Genomic DNA, 17,544 nt, shown 5'->3' with positions numbered 1-17,544 from the left:
TGAGCTCAGGAAGGAGCAGGGAAGGGAGAGGAGCCAGGAACCAGCAAACCCTTCTGTAGATATGTGGCTGACACCCGAGACTGGGGAACTGGAGGGACTAGAGGAAGCAATGGCTCATGGGAGAGAATCCAGTGATTGGTCATATGACAGCATAATACTGTGGAAAAACTGCTAACATGAAGAGAAAGGGGATTTTCTGCAATAATAGTACTTGAGAAGGACAGATTTCTTCTAGATTTAAAGTTTATCTCCACATTTTTAGCTTATGTTGGAAATACATATATTTTATTTATATTAAACTCTAATAGTATGACGCATATTTTAAAACATACATAAGATACAGCCACCACAGCATAGGCACTGTACAAATTGAAGATGCAATATTTTCACGTCATAGATGCTTTTGCACACAAGCCCAATCTCACTGTGGGGTCCTTACATTTAGGAATCATCACTATTGGATGTTACAAGTCCTGGAAGGAGAGGGCTGCTTCTTTCAGGCTCGAAGAACAACTTTCTTACTATCTTAGTTTCTGTTTAGGAAATGTCTTGACTTGAAGCATATCGTCATAAAAAGTAATGATGCTAAATGATTCAGGCATCACAAAGTTCTCCAACTGTCCTTACAAGTTACTTTAGTTACCTGTAATATCATAGGCAAACAAAACAAACAAAAAACCACCAAGCAACCGAACAACAACAAAGTCAATCTCAGACAGGAGAACAGGCATATTTCATTTTTTTTTTTTGTTATGGTTGGGACATGTTTTAAATAAGCCTTCACCACGTGACTTCCTCTAAATCCATAACTGAAAGATCAAAGTTTACTTCTCATAATTACACACAATTAGATCTGTGTGTGTGTGTGAACGGGGTGCATGTGTGTGTGAGGGGGTGCCAGGGAGTGCATGGGGTGTGGGGGTGTGTGTGGGGTGTGGGGGTTGGGTGTATATGTGTGTGTTGCATGTGCATGGGGTGCTTCAGTGTATGGTGTGTATGTATGCATGTTCCCATGTTTGGGTATACGTATAAATGTGTGCACATACATGTATAAGCAAGAGATTCACACACAGTGTCTTCTTCACTATTTACTTTTTATAAAGAGTCAAGGTCTTTCACCTGACGCCAGAACTCACTGACCCTAGGAGTTTAGTCAGCTGGCTCCGTGACCAATTATATGTCTACCTTCTGAGGCCTAGGATTGCAGGCAAGGACCGCACTTCCCTGGCACTTATGTGGGTAATGGGTGCCCAAACTCCATTTCTCACACTCATTCAACAAGTGTTTATCCAAGGAGCTGTCTGTCTCTCAAGGCCCCATTAGAATCTTTTTACCATATGATAAAAGATTCAAAACTGAGCTGAACATGATCAGACACATGAATCCCAGAGTTCAGGAGGCTGAGGGAGGAAGTCCATGTGATTTTGAGGCCAGCTTGGTCTCCTGAGACACTGTCTAAAACAAAACAAAACAAAAACAAAAACAAAAACCACCTTTTCTATGAAATAAAAAGAAGAAAGCGAAAATTGTATTGGCTACTAAGTATTTTCTCTGCATTGCCCAGGAAAGAGTTTAAGACAAAGGTAGCTTCAGGAGTTTTTCTACAACACAGCGTTCTCTGTCTGGAGGATGTTTTGCTAATTCGGAGGCTCTCATCCGTGACACAGAGACACATTTCAAGCAAACAGTGACCCTGTGAAGGTCTATAAGGCGATGAGGGAAATCCTTTCCCGGGTCCCAGTGGGATCCGAGCTGTAGGTTAGTAACTCTAGCAATGTAAAACTGTCACCCACACAGGGCCAGGTGCTCGCTCATCTTGTTCTTCTCCTTTCTCAGAGGAGCGGCAAGGCCCTTAGAGGAGTCTTTCCAGGGCTGGGGGCGGCATCCGGCTCCGCATTTCTACTCGAGGGCCAGCCTTCTCATGACGGCTGGGGCTGTAGGTTCCTTGAGTTGCCCTTTTGTTGGAGGCCATCAGAGAAGCAACAACTGCGAGAAAGAGGATGAAGAACAGGGCCAAGGTCCCTGAGCCGACGGCAGTGAAAATGCCCACGGGCCAGTCGTCAGCCAGCTGCAAGGATCAAAGGAATGATGGTATGAGTTCCAGAGCAAAGATACACATAAGGATACTGGAAGCACCCTGGGACGAAGACCAAGGAGATGGAGCTGGTACCTCTCACTAGTGTAACAAGACCAAGGCGTTCCAGACTTTTCTTATTCCTAAATCATGCGCAAATGGTGACCTACCTAGGCTCTAAGGTCTGCTCCGAGAAAATGTGTGTGAAATATCTGTATTTACTCAGCCTTGTCGTCTCTGTGACTAAACTCTTGCATTTAAAGTGAAAAAGATGAAACCATACACATGCAAAATCATCCTAAATTTATGGGACGCCATCATTCAGGATTTACTCCTTTCTTTGTCCAAACTTATATAATTGCTTTAAAGCCTCCGGGGTGGGGAAAAGAAATAAGATTAAATTATCTGGGCCTCATGGAACAGATCCCTAGAGAAGGAAGACTGGTGAGCTACTTCCAAAGGCAGCTTCCACAGTCATTTCGATTCTGATGTGATGTAACAAGTGATGTTTGTAAAATCAACTGTGGTCCATGCTGAACCCAGACACTAAGCAACAGAAAGCATCCGGTCGAGCCCTCTCCGGAAGCTGTGGAGCCCCAGGTCCTCCACAGGAAGAGCCATCTCGGGAAGCAGTGAAGCCCCGGGTCCTCCCACACAGCTTTATTAACACACAGAAGTTGGTATAATGTCCATTGCAGTGTTTGTCTCGTCGACAAAGCTGCAACCTATTGATTTAGCACTAGGTAACAGGAATCTGCAATTGGGCTGCATAGAAACACCAAGGAGAGCGGCAGTACTATGTAGGTTGTTTAAATGATGTTCTCAGAGCAATATTTCTGATAGCGCAAAAGAAGGAGGGAGTTGTTTTTCTTAATAGTTTTTTACTCACTCATCAACATATATCAATTATGTGAGCTTCTGTGGAGCTAGAATATAAAAAAATACAAAGATATCAAAGCTGAATCTAGATCTCAGTTTCTGTGGACCGGAGAAAAAAACCACATTCACACATATATACATATAATTACAAAATTTTACAAATGTGTATTACAAGTGTCATGAATATTGAGTATAGCCTATGTGGAGTAAATGGGAAGTGAAGCATACGATTGTCCTCTGAAGGATGAGGGAGTATTCAGCTATCTAAGCAAGAAATTCACTCAAATGAAACCATTTGAATTAATTTTTTAAAAGGGGAACTTAAAAACGCTTTAGAATTGAAGAGCCTCCAGTGAGAGCAGAAGTTGTACATAAAGGTATGTCAGAATTGGTGAAAGATGAAACTACAAAGATAAATCCTCTCAAGCAATCTAAATGTCACCCCAAATTCAGTGTTTGTCCTGGGGTCACAGCAGAAGCACCAGCGAGTGACCTTCCGATAAGAGCTTGGCTTTTCTGGGTCAGGCTGTGTTGTATTAGCTTGACTCCCATAATGAAGGAGGGGACATTGGAGAGAAAGTTAAAAAGGGAAGACACAACAGGGAAGGAAAGATTCCATTAGTAATGGCAGCACCTCACCCTGAGGTAAGCTTAGTGAAAGCAGGAGAGGTGAGGTAAAAGGATGAGGGGAGGGGCCGGAGGGGTAAAATCGGAAGCACTCCCCAGCGTGCAAGCCTTGGCAGTATTCCCTGCGGCTGTTAGGCAAAGCACTCTTGTTCTAAGTTGTTGATGTTAGGGTCTCCATCCAGTTGTGTCTTTTAGGGGAGTAAATGGCTGTTCTGGATGAATGCCACGGGAGTGTGCACCCCACTCAGGTCGCAGGCAAATCAGTTGGCTTGGGTTTCTTCAGTTTTCTGAATGTCTCTAGATCCTTTTGTGTCACGACGGAGACTGATTACACTGGAAGAGGCCCTCCTAGACCCTAACACATTATAGGGAGAGGCATCAGGAAACAATACTGAGACCTCTTAGTGCCTGCAGTTCTGCTTCCCTTACCTTGGGGTCTGTGAGGAATCAGAACCTTGTCTGTAGTTCTCTCAGCAGCCTAAGAAATGAGGTGATGGTGTCAAGAGCTCAACCCTGGCTTCCCCTCTGTCACTCTTGGCCGAACACTGATATGGTTAAGAGTTTGGAGAAAGAAGTCAGAGTTTGATTCCTGGCTCAGCCTCTTATTTGTGTGAATATCAGTCATTAATCTCACAGTTGAAGAATTACTTATTCACCACTAAAGTTGGACATTGCTGTCTAATTAAAATGATGGGATTAAATGCAATACAAAGACTCTAAACTATACAAAGCATGGGTACGTGTTCTTAACACATAATCTCGTTAGGAGGCGTTAATAAACTACTGACCATGATCTCCACTTCTACTGATTTGTAAAAATTAAACGTGAGCACCTTACCCCTTGACCAAGAAGACCATCTAGAAAGCTGAGTTGCCATTCTAGGCCTCCTGTAAATTTTCTGATGAAAGAATCCCCCTGACTCTGTCAAATAGCAACATTTAGCATGGGGCTGAAGTGAATGGCATTTTTAAGTTGCCTCGAAGGCTTTTTACTTTTAAGTTTCCATGATTGAAAGGCTACTCTTTGCTCTGTTATTCTTCAACCATTCTTTACAAATATAGATCCCAAGTGGATCTTCTGATAACTCAAATTGCAATAGCACGTGAACTCAGGTCGAAGGACTGGACCAGAATCGCAGGGACAGGGCATCTTCTAACAACGTGCTTGTCAGCATTTCCTAGAAATGGTATGTCCAAGTTAAGAGAAGAAAACTATATAAGATTACTTTTTTAAAAGATTTTCACCAATCCATACTCAATTCTCAAGTTAATATCTTTAAAGTGTACATATTATATATAACTAAACTCTGATTATATTGAACTCTCTACCTTCAGAACAAAATAAATAGATGTTTCATTGCATTCTGAATTTTTTGGTTTAGTTGTGACCAAAGCACCTGGGAGAACATGAAACAATACATACGTTTGAAGGAGCCTTGAAAACATATGGAGCCATAAAGAATTTGTGTGAAAACTTAATCTCACACTTTTAAGGCTCTGGAGGGAAAAACTTGAAAGCCTTGATTTCAAGTGAGGAGATTCATAAATGGATGCTGCCACCACAAAGGTCATTCTTTCAAACTGGATCGTATGAAAATGATGCCAGGAGTCCTCCCTTCTTCCTTGGCCTGACTTTACCCTCACCTCTCACCTGACATTTGCCAAGTGATAGCTTATGGGTTTGCCCCTATCGCCTTGTACTGCCAGTGAAGAGTGAGGATTTCTTTTTGAAATAGGTGCTATGGTTAAAAAGGGTAGCATTATTTGGCTTCTAGAAAATGATACGGAATGCTCCAAATTCCTTCAAATTCTTCTTGAAATTCAGTTACATGTCAGCTAGGTAGGAGCACACAGAGACAGGTGAAGAGGGGAAGTTAAAACATCACTTGATCGAAGATGACGTCACGGAGTTTTGGTGTGTGTGATGTGTGTATTTAACTGTTACATGAATAACCAGAAAATGTTATGAGAATTGGTGATTAATATAAAAATCACTTTCAACATGTGTTTCCAAACACCAGTCAGAATATTTATCTGTATCTTCTTATCAAAGGCAATACGAAGGCATCGCTTCAACTCTCTTGCCAAATTAAAATAAAGAGATGAGAATCCAGCTTTAAGACTTGGGAGAGAGCAGTTCTTGGGAATTTCTCTTGCAACAATTAGATCCTCACTCTATGGATGATAAAACACTCCCACGCAGACCCGAGTCCTTGAACTGTATCTTCTCCACGAGTTGCTAGAGACAGGCGTTTCCATAGTAATGCTGACTGTGGGCCAGAACTTTGTTTTTAAAATTATTATTATGACAGCTGCCAATTTTTAACCATAATTATACTGTTCACTTTACAGTTTGGCAGGGTGGTGGGGGGAACGGAATGGGGAGAATGTGCTTGAAGTTTAAAGGAGGAGACTTGGGAACTGTCCTTGAACAGCGTGGAGGGGATTCAGCCTGATTTCCCTTTTACAAAATGGAAGACTCAAGAGAGAATCAACAGTGGCCTCAGGGACCCTGCGCCCCTCTCCCCGGGAGCAGTCCATGGTGGACAGCAGGCAGCAGAAGGGGGCTGAGACTTAAACTGCGCCCACACCCTCATTAGGTGGGTCTCTAAAACTCAGAGCTCGCCCTGGGATTGTTGAAAACATCTAAGCAGTGAGGGTCCCCCTCCACCCCCACAGCACTGTGTGAGAATGGAATTGGCAGTCTTCAAAGTCCTCATGGAAATTTCAAGTCTTTCTCATTAACTTCCACTGCATCACAATTCTTCCCAGTTCCTGTTTGAAATCAGGATTATCCAGGAGAAAAAAAAAACACAAGGTTGAGATGGGACAGTGTAGAGAGACACAAGCTGCAAGGTAGAAGCCTTCCCATGCATGTTCAGGCCAGGCTCTGCAGATGGGTCTGTAATGGAGGCTGTATGGGAACACTGAAATTAAATGCAAAAAAGAGAGCTGATCTAGCATAAAATTACAGTAGCCTTACACATCCATTAGCCCGACCATGACTTGTTTTGTCTTGTGCACTTTTAGGAAAGGAGCTCATGCTTGCTGGTTTGAAAGCTGCTTGTAGAAAGGGGCACAATTCTTCCTGAACTCAGCGAAGCAAGGTTGTGTATGGGCTCGCTGTGAGCTCAGGACTGTCTGGAGCTGCAGGGCTGAGCACTATGACTGAAGCTCTTGTGCTGCTTCCTGCCTCTTTTCTCCTTCAAAAATCAGATGTTAAGCAAAATCTTAAAGCAACTACAAGTCTGAAGAACATGGCTTTCCTATTTTGCTCTCTGGAAACTCGTGGTGTGAACAATATCCTTTTTTGCCTTGGAACACAAGACCTCGTGAATAAACATTCATTATCTCTTTTCTCCACAAACCTAGTCCCAACCCTGCAAACTCAGTTCACAGTATGCTTTACAAATTTATTGGCTGAAGATAATAGGTCACCATTTCTTCTGACCTTGGTTGGGGGCTGGCCTGATGTTTCTCACACAGAAACAGCTTTAAATCTCCCAATGAGCTAATGAAGGAGGTGTGGCTATTTTGTTACCCTCTCAGTGAGTCCTTCCCTCCCCTTTTTACCTGCATTTGGCTTTAACTCTCTGAGTGCACAGTGCTGTGGCATCTGTCCACCCTCTGTTTTTCCTGTTGCCATGGAACTCTGCCGAGGAGATAGAGATGCTCGCCTTACTGTGGTCTCCTTCTCTTCCTTGTTTCCTTCTGCTCCTCAGTACCTGGAACCGTGTCTATCCCGCAGACACGGTCTGATGATAGCTGTGTGACAGTAAGGAATAAAGTGCTTGTCCAGCAGCGCATCATGAGCAAACATCCAACTTTCTCCTCTGGAGATTTAAATCTAACCAAAACCTCGGCATGTGCTCGACAGAGGAGAGTTTGCTTTGCGGCTCCCAACGAAGAAGAGCAGTGATTAATCCCTGGGGTGCTGGTGGCAGTGGAGTGGCAGAAAAGGAAGGAGATGACAGAGATGACTAAGCTGCCAAGAGGACATGAAGAGAGTTGTCTTTGTGAGAGCAGACACAGGCTCTCCATTTAGCTTTATTGTTCCTGCCCCTCACATCCCAGCTGACACTACCAGGAACTGCTATTGAAGATTAAAAAATAAAGAAGCAACGATTTCCGAGATGTGCATTTTTCTTTTCATCTCCATTAGGCGAGCTCTCTAACCTTGGTCGGTATAGGGCTCAGAAAAGCTTCCTCTCTCTTTTGCTCGTCTCGATGCTCCCTGTTAGAAAACGCTTCTGCTGACTCACGCTCTGGAGTGTGTGCTTGACATGTTATGAGCTGCGACACTGAGAGCTCTCCATCCTGACTCAGTCTCCCTGGTACTCTGTGGTCAGACCCGCCCACAACCAAGTCCTCTGCCACCTTGGCGCTCTTCCTCATTCCCGTAGCCCTAAAGCTGACTTAGTCAATGCTCTCTTTAACCTGGCTGAGTAATTTATCCCCCAGTTGCCTTCTCTTCCACTCAAATTGATATCCATATAGCTCTAAAGAAAGAAAGAAAGAAAACCAAACAAAACCAAACAAGCAAACGAAAGACAAAACCAGACTTTTTCAGACCCAGACGCCTGTGGGAGTTAACCCACATCACACCTAAAGCCTAATTTCTCCATTCATGAGTCCCTGTTAGTATTGTGGGAGGTCACTGTGCATGGCTACAGCCTAGCTTGCACCCGCCTTCACAGCAGAGCAACTCTCTTCACCTGACACCTCAGCACCAGCAGTCCTCCGCTCCTGCCATTACCGCTTTATCAGAGGGCAGGACATGACGTCCATCAGCCCTCTCCTTTTAGAACACCACTCATTTGTTCTACTGCTCTTTGTGGAGTTAGACAAAACTCCCCTTCCCGCGAGAACCGTAAGGAAAGAGGGTCTATTTACTCTGAAACTTTCCAATAATGCAAAACGCAGCCCTTTGCACAAAGCAGTTGATCAGTCACTGTTGACTCACACATTTGCAATGCTCCACGCTCTGTTTAACACATTCCTACATAACTTTCATGCACAAGAAGAGTTCTCCAGAATTCAGGATATTTAATGGTGGGGTCCCCATCTAGCCATGCATCCGTTCACTCTTTCACGTTTTTACTGACTCTCTCGTAAGTTGCAGAGATCGTAGAAGACACTGGCGATACAGAAGTAAGTTGTGACCATTGTCTGGAAAGCATCCTCACTGTGCAGCAGCAGTGGATGTGCGTGCATGGGGGTGAGTCCACAAGCAGTCTGCGTGGCGAATGCTAGGCTGGAGGTAGGTATGAAGGGAACTGGGGAAGAAGGTGGAGAATGAGGTAAAGCACTTGAAGCAGAAAGAAGCATCATGACCCTGTTCTTTTTAAAAAGAACAAAAAGCATGGCTATGGTACTGGGGTGTTTCGTCCTTGTCTGTGAAACGGGCTGAGGTTAGACAAGTCCCTCTGCACGCCACAAATGCGGAAGTGTGGTGGAGCCGCACCCTATTGACTATAAAGGTGTTTAGCCACCCGAGGCGTGGAACTTCTCACAAACATCACAGGCAGCTCTATTTCCTCATCCTCCTGAGGTGGGAGGTAGCTTCATGCACATTCTCTGCTGGCTCTTTCCTCGTATAAATGATCTGTACCAGTTATATGAAACACCAGGTTCATTATACCTGTTGGGTTTGTGTGTGTGTTCCAGGAAATCTTCCCTAAAAATAGATTTTCTTCATAGATTACCTCTGCCGTAGTATGTAAATTTTAAAAAGTGATCAATAATTGGGATGATTTGTTTCCTATATAAGCTCAAGAGCAAGGACATATTCAGTGGCAAGTGAATTTGAAAGGCAGAGCCCCTGTCTGCAGAGTGCGACAGCAGACAGCTCAGTTGTAGCCTGGATTATGGCGAGGGGAGACTAATTAAGGCTGTTATTAGGACGACTGTGGAATCCAAAATAGGAAGACTCTATGAAAACTTAAATTTCCTAGGTGTGATAGCAGTGTAGTTGAAGAAGGAATTGGTTTTTAATAAAAGATGTTTGTTGAAATTCCAGGTGAAAAAACGTGAAGCCTGAAACACTGATTGGAAAAATCCATGCATGCAGAGAAAGCTAAACAAAGGCAGCAAACTCTCAAAAGCTTGGTTAATCTTTGTGAAAGCTAATCTGTCCCTGCCACCCCATTCCCTTCTGATTTTCTTTAGGCTTCATTTCTGCACAGACCCCAAAATTGGAAATGTGATACTTTAAAAATTAATTTTAAAATGGAGATCGTTCCTCCAACATCAGTTCTAACTGCTTGCATTGCCCCATCATTGGCTGTTCTAGATCTTGCTTGCCCCTCTGTGCTTTCATTACACAAAGAATCTCACTCCCACAGATGGCCAATCCTCTTCTGGGCGGTCAGGTGTGGATCACATCCCACATTAGTTGCTGTCTTAGTCTAAAACCTAGGCCTTGTTCTTTTTCTCATACCTTCCCTTCCTTCCTTCCTTCCTTCCTTCCTTCCTTCCTTCCTTCCTTCCTTCCTTTCTTTCTTTCTTTCTTTCTTTCTTTCTTTCTTTCTTTCTTTCTTTCAACTCTCCTCAGCGGGCTGGAAGCTGCTGTTAATTCATTCGTTTTACATTGTGCAGAACAACAAAGAGCCCAAATCTCCATCAGCCTCGTGGCTTATCACATATCCCTTCCACAAAGGTAGTCTAGTCTGTGTCATTGTATTTATTGCCCCCAAATCAAAACCAGTTGCCAAAGTAATGAAGGTCTATTGGTTTGTGTTGACTTAATCCATGTCAGAGGAGCTGTAGGGGCCTATAAGGATAATTTGACCAGTAAAGGGAGAGCCATAAAAATGATCAAAAAAGCCAATAGATATGCTGAGAACACCAAGCTTATTTTACTGAGGATTTATGGCCAGCTTATCAGAAAATTATTTGGTCCACGTCTACATTCAAATAAGTCTCTCAGTAATTCAGCAAAGATTCCAAGCCTTAGGAAAAAAGCCTCCTCTAATGAGATAGCCCAGTAAGCCCTAACTTGCAGCACATGCCGTTTAATTTTCAACAGTTGTGAGACTGCAGTAAATCCGGTTCTTGAAGCACGAGTCCCACTTACGCTCAGACCTGCAGTAAATTACCAGAGCATGACAGCCTTGGAGGACAGCCAGCTGCACTGTCCCCTTGACATATCTTTCTAAGTGTTTGTTAATCAAATCGAGCCTAAATACGGGACACACCCCAGATGGTAGCAAGTGTCAATTCCTGTGTGTCCCCTCCTAGAATAAGTGGATGTCAAATAGTCAGAATCTGCCACACCGTGTCAGCTTTGCCCCAGGCTCAGCTCTACAGGTTGGATTTTATTGACCAGAATCATATTGGCTTCCCCTGGTGTAGGTGATAAAGTATGGCGTCAAGTCACCCATGTAAAATGTATAACTTTAGCTTTGGCAGCCTGTCATTGAAGTCCTTGTTTATATAATCTATTGTGCCATTTAGTCTATTCTTATTTTAAAGAGCAGACAGAACTAAAATCCATGCTGCTCGTGTTTCATTGATGGATGTCTATACATCGTGCCTTCCCTTAAATAACCTTGGGAGTGTCGATTTCCATTGTCACTGTCGGCTTCCATCAAATTATAAGACTTCCAGTTTTAAGCTCTGCCTTGTGGAAGATGAAGGGTGTGCACAATGCTGGGATGGGAAGCTTTTCACAGCACAGATATTGTTTTTCCAAGTTCGAGACTTGCATCTACATGGAGGACACTGTTGGGCAGAGAGGTGGGGGTAGGCCTGCATTCCCAGTCAGCAAGGATAGAAATCTTCACATTATGAGGGTTTTAATTTTAAGAAAAATTGTATTTAGTTCTGGAACTAAAGAGTAATTTCCCAAGTTTGGGATATCAAGGTGGTAAAGTCTAAAATTAGCATAATTTAAAAAAAGGTTATGTTTGTCTTACTAACAGTTTGCCTTGATGTCTGCACAGTGGAGAACATAAACTGTTTACATTGGCACCGAGGAATCAAAAGCATTTCTTCTTGGAGAGGACCAAAGGCAAAATCTAACAGTATTTCCTATGGGCTTAAAAATATTACCAAATCATAGCTGGTCTTTCTTTGTCTGTAAATTTAAAACAGAATATAATAGCCTATTATGAAATTAGATTTGATAATGTAGCTTAAATTATTATTTGACATTTCTGGGTCTTCAAGACTACAAGATATGTACAGCAGATAGAATATTCAAAATGTCTCCATCACTTTTGAGATGCTATCTCTGAGACTTGGTCGATAAGGGACAGGACACAGAAGACCCCGTTCCTCTGTGACAGCGTGTCCAGGACAAACCCAAGGAAACGCCTCTTTACCCCTGGTTAATTTTCAAGGGCTGCTTGAATAAAATGAAGATCACAGGCCCTGTCTCCTACTCAGCTGAGATCTATTTAAGGGGATTAAATAGCGTCTAAGCCTTTCATCATATGTTGCTGATACAGTTTGCTAGAAATAATCTCAAAACATAGGATTTTCTTTTGGGATAAGTTTATTGTTAAAAGCATTTTCTCCCATTTGTGGCATGCCAACATTGTGTCCCCCTCCCCCCAGAATCTTAAAATAATTGTTAAAAAAAAGGATATTTCTGTTGTTAAATAATATGAAATCTGGGGGGAGATTTTTTTTTTTGTATTCTAACTCCCCCAAAGGGACTTAGAATCAATTCATGCTCTGAGAAATTCCCATAGCTTAGATCACACCTCTTTACCCCTTTAGAAAGTGTTTCCCTTGGGCCAGTAACTTTTCTATTCGGTTACCGTTTAGACTGTGCATCTAGGGGATGTGGCTGAGCTAGGAACCCCGGGAAGAAATCTGTGATTAGTCACCAGGTTTGAAAAATCCTTCCCAGTCCTGTTTACCAGGACACACGCCAATTCTCCGAACGTGCTGGGAGCTCGTGTTCTTCTCAGGGTCATTCTGCCTGCACAGCACAGATTAAACACACAGCCTCGGTGTTGTCAGTGCGGGGAGGAGGCACATTGACATTCCACTGACAGCGCTGGGTGTAAAAGGAAACCATCTGCTGTGCTTTTGCAACGGGCGTGGCTGCAGCTTCCACCGCAGAAAGTGAGCCACAGAATGGCTCAGCTCAAGTCCCTGATCTTCGCGCGGTGGACCTGAGCAGACACCATCAAGATGAAAAGGAAGTGTTTGCTCTTCAGTGATTTTAGTAGCTGCTCCTCTCGCTCAGTTTCATCGTCCACTTTTACTGATACCTGCTACTACTTTAAAGGTTATTTTCTTAGTTTCAGGAGCCTAGGCTATGCATGTCATCTTTACTATAAAAATCACAGCTACATCTTTGGTTACCAGTGCATTTGGGCCAGATGATTCGTCTCTCCAACATACAGCTCATTTTTGACTGCAGAATTACCTGTGAAGTACTTCAGAAGGTGGTGAATGGGGGGGCATTAATTACACACTAAGCATTTAATATATTCCGGCATTTTTTAATATATTCCATCTCATTTGAATTTTCACAATTTAGTAATATAGAGACTGTTTAAAAGGTGATTTAAACAGTCTATCCAGAGTTACACAGCTGGCAATCTGAAAATTTTCTTATTCAAATCACAGAGTGCGTTCAATCACACGCAGCTGCATCCTCTGTAGGAAAGTGAATGCAACCTAAAGCTACCCTGTAATTTCAGTTGTTAGCAGTGCTTGGCATGGCTACCCGGTGGCAGGGTTGCTTTATATTTCAAGTTTCTCTTCTGTTGAGTACTTTTTTAGTTGGTCATGCTTCCTGGCTTGTCAGTTTTTACTTAATTCTTTTAGGGATTTACATGGGAGAACAAGCTTGAGTAGAACAGGCTGGTGGGTGGGAGGGTTTTGTTGCTGAGTTCTAGGAAGGTGCCTAGTGCACGGTTGATGGCTGAGAAGTAAGGTGTTCACAGTGTGTGTGTGTGTGTGTGTGTGTTCGCAAAAGCTGAAATATTAGCAGCGGAATAAAGAAAGGGACCCGTCATTCACAACTTTCAGTGCTATGCTTTTAACACCCAGCACGTCTATCAAGAAACAAAACAGCTCAACAATGCAGAGAAACCTCCTAGGGTTGCAGCTATTAGACAGCAGCCATGTGCTGCTCTCCAGTCTTAACACGGTACAGCAGGCGGTGATTAGGAAGGTAGCTGTTTCAGTGTTTCACAGTGTCAGGAAACAAAGTAGCAAGCCATCAGCTTCCTTTTTAGGTGCAGCACTCAGATTGCAGCCATATATTGCTTCCAACTGTAAATACTAACTGGGAAGCATAGAAAGAGATCACCCGCCATGGCTGCCTGAGCTCAGCATATTACATGCCACCCTGGCACTATTTGCTGAGCTGCAGATAATTGTACGTCTTGTTCACAAGTTACTGTGTGTTTTCATTCCATCAGCAGGTTCCTGAATCCATGCCGATGGTAGGTTTGACTACCATCAGCATAATTTGACTTTGATGGAAAGTTTGAAATGTATGCATAATTAAAAATTATACATCTCTTTCCTAATTTCCCAAGAAAGGTAATTAATCCTCTTGGATGTCATAGCATTCATATCTGGTTCTGAAAAACACATGGTTCCTTTGCCTCTCATTGCCTACAGTGCTTTACTACGGTTTTAGGACAAAGAGGTACATTTTTAGGGAAAACTAAATGTGCCTTTGACACTTGACCTATTGTGGAAAAGATTTAAGGTTTCCAAGATCATGGGAGAAGGGCAATGCTGTTATATTCTCTTTGAGGCACTACTGAGTTTCAAAACCATAATATAGTAGCTCCCATTTTATTATAACCGGAATGTTAAAAGGGAGACTGGAATATTATTTATGGGGAAACACACATACATTTCATTGTATGGAAAGTAGATAAGTCTTATTTATAAAATATGTAAAGTATACAAGTGTTATTGAGCATGTAAGGTCTAGAAGTAGTATTATTCATCAAGTGTATAAAGTATGTAAAATGTGAATTGATTGAATAAGGAAGTGAGCACAGTGCTTTTTACAGCACACTTAAACAGCCTATTGTGATACCAAGTTGTTGCCATAGAAAGACTTTTAAAAAAGTTATCCTGTATTGACTCAAGGAAGACAGCATCAGATGCATAAAATATGTTAAGGGTCTAACTGTTTTATTCATAAGAAAACACTTAAATTTCTTTAGGAAAAGTCTGAATTCTCCTCTCTCCTGGGTCTCTAAATTTGTGCCACAGAACACTCTTGATATTTTCAAGATCCATATGCAGCTATATTTGGAAAGCTATAGCAAACAACGCAGTCTTGAAGGAAATAATTTCTTCGACACTCAGGCTGGCCTTGAATTCTTGGCCCTCCACATTCAGCCTCTTAAATACTGAGGTTGTAGATATGCCCCATGCTTGACTAGCCTATTTTCTAACTCTTTCTGGTCATGTCACATTGCGGCCGTGCTCCTCATGCTGCTTTACAGTCTTTCAGATTGCTCTGAACTGAACTGACAAATGAGGTGGCTTTGCAAACCCAAGTGGCGCTTCCCAGCATACACAAAAGCTGAGCCTGATACCCTGGGAGAAGCTCTCTGTGCTTGCCAGGCGGAGGAGAGGGCTTGTCAGATCTTTTACAAGACTGGATCCAGTGCTACCTCTGAACCAAGACTGATTATGACTAAAATCTGAACTCCTGAGGTGGACAAACGCGGCAATGGAGCGGGATAGATGATGGTGTCTTTGCTGTCCTCTGGGATCACCGATGGTACTGTGTGTACTGATCCTCAGACTTGGGCCAGTTACTCACAAACTCATACATGTAAGCAGCATCTATGTGCGTGACCCTCTTTCCACCTCTCTCAGAATGCCACTTCGTCGCAAGCCGTTTTTCCATCAGAAGGCTGATTGTCCTCCCCGGCCAGGAGAGGACACTTTACTTCTGCTTCAGTGTTGGGCATTAATTAAACAATTGCACACATTTCTTTAGCTCACTTCCCAAGGTGAGTGTGATATACAGGGCCATTACTTGGGATTCTGAAAGTAAAATTTTAAATTAAGGGGCCTGTATTAGTTTCTATAATTCGACAGTATTTATACTTTTAATTAAGTGGCAAAGCAGTTAAACAGCCAAACAAATACAACCTTCAAACCTTAAGAAACAGCAAATTAGAATAATTTGCATACTTCCAATGGTGATTAGCTTTTGTACACACAGGAATTGATGGTAGAACAGAGCTACCAGATCCCAGTAGGGCACAGAGCAAATTTTGCAGTCTCTTTCCCATTGGTGTTGCTTATTTGCCTTGGCAACTGTTTTTCAGAAATTCTCGCAGAGTTCCCTGCGCATTGTTGGCCTCATGACGTACACATGGTTTTGTATATGTATGGGTATCTAGTTAAAAACTCATTTTGCACTTAAGAAATGCCAACTCTTCTAGAATGTTCTAGGGTACTTTTACTTGGAACAACCTCTGGATGTTTCATTGTATAACTTAGAAGTCCAGAGTTACATAGTGGAGAAAATATAAGCGAATTTAGGGTTAGATGTACTATATGAGTTTGAGAATATTGTTGAAGTTTTTTGATCCTTGGTTGTTGCAAAACTAAAAGGAAAGAGCCACTCATGGTTGGTATTAAAGGAAGGACTGGGTAGTGGATGCTTCCTGGCATCATGCACATCTCTCTGTAGGAAAAAAACCCTGAAGAACCCCAATCCTCTCATTCTGGACCAGAACCCTGTGCCTGGGCTAACTCTCCTAAGGCAGCTAAGGCTTCTGCTTCTTAATCTGTGGCTCCCTTAGCTCTGAAAATAGATGTGTTCAAACCACCCTTCACTTGGTACCCAGCGGGGCCATTTTCTCAAGAGAGTAGACATAGTTTCTCACTGTTGTCTTCTTTAGGATGATGGGTGAGAACTGCATTCGTTTATTACTCCTGAGACTCTGTTTGCTGGTTTGATCCAGGAAATGTGCTCGTTCTTTTCCTGAAGGGAGGCTTAATCTGATTATATCTAAACCTTCCCAGGCCAAAACTGGTTTTGGTCCTTTGAGAAAAATAGGAACCGTCATGAATAATAACTTCACAAAGTATTCAAGTGGAACTATTTTTTTTTTAAAGATTTAAAGCAAGACTTAGTAAGAAAAATATGCCAAGAGAAAATTTTTTAGCACAATTAAAATCTGGGCTAGAAACATCCTGTTGTGATGTGTGCTCACTTCCCTTTAAAGAGTATGGCTGAAGCCTACATAAAGCCTAGGGTTATGATATTAGGTGGGGCTCTTCAAGACAGTTCAGCTTCTGGGTGCAGCCTGCATGAAGACCCCCTTTCTTGATGTGACACCACAGGGACAGACAATGTCTGGTGACACAGAAGCACGACTTCTCCAGATGCCCAAGCTTCTGAAGCATTCATCTTGGACTGTCTATCTTCCAGAACTCAAGGTAATGTCTCGTGCTAATCCAGTAGATGGCACAGACCAAGAAGGACCCTTTCTAAAACATTTACTTATTTATTTAATGCCTATGGGTGTTTCCTGGAATTATCTGTGTTGTTTTGTCAGTGAAAGCTAGAAAAAAAGCCCAGATCCCTTGGAACTACAGTCACAGATGGGTAGGAGCCACCACTGTGGGTGCTGGGACTCAAACCCAGGTTCTATAGGAAGAACGTTCAGTGTGCTCTTAATGAATGAGCCATCACCTTTCCAGCCCAGAGGGATCCCTTCTAACTAGAAAGTGATTGGTAGCCAGCACAAATCACAAGCTAAAGGGATATTTACAGGAAGACACAGCACCAGCTTAGATTACAGGAGTATGAGATCTTCCTTTTCTGACCTGATGGTCACAGAAGGTTAAGTGGTTACAGTCATGATCTAGCCCCGCCCTTCGCTTATTTGAATTTACATCCTCCTGTTTCCCAGCTGCGCTGTTCCACTCACGCCTGTCTACCCCATGCTCTTCATTCCGCAGAAACAGTGTTCCCGCTACCTCTTCACTTAGGGCATTTTTTTCCTCTC

The 17,544-nt window shown here is 42.7% G+C and overlaps 1 protein-coding gene across 1 annotated transcript in view; it reads right to left on the bottom strand.

The window, feature by feature from the left end:
• Positions 1 to 1,852: 1,852 nt before the first annotated feature.
• Positions 1,853 to 17,544, bottom strand: part of Crb1 (crumbs cell polarity complex component 1) — a 205,588-nt gene continuing 189,896 nt past the window's right edge. The window contains exon 12 of the mRNA XM_057769142.1: positions 1,853 to 2,068. Within this exon, the coding sequence (XP_057625125.1) occupies positions 1,853 to 2,068 (216 nt within the window). The remainder of the gene's footprint in view (positions 2,069 to 17,544) is intronic.

The sequence above is a fragment of the Chionomys nivalis genome, chromosome 5 (assembly GCF_950005125.1).
Source record: "Chionomys nivalis chromosome 5, mChiNiv1.1, whole genome shotgun sequence".
Classification (NCBI taxonomy): domain Eukaryota; kingdom Metazoa; phylum Chordata; class Mammalia; order Rodentia; family Cricetidae; genus Chionomys; species Chionomys nivalis.
The sequence above is the reverse complement of the archived record's forward strand: the minus strand, read 5'-3'. Positions and strand labels throughout refer to the sequence as shown.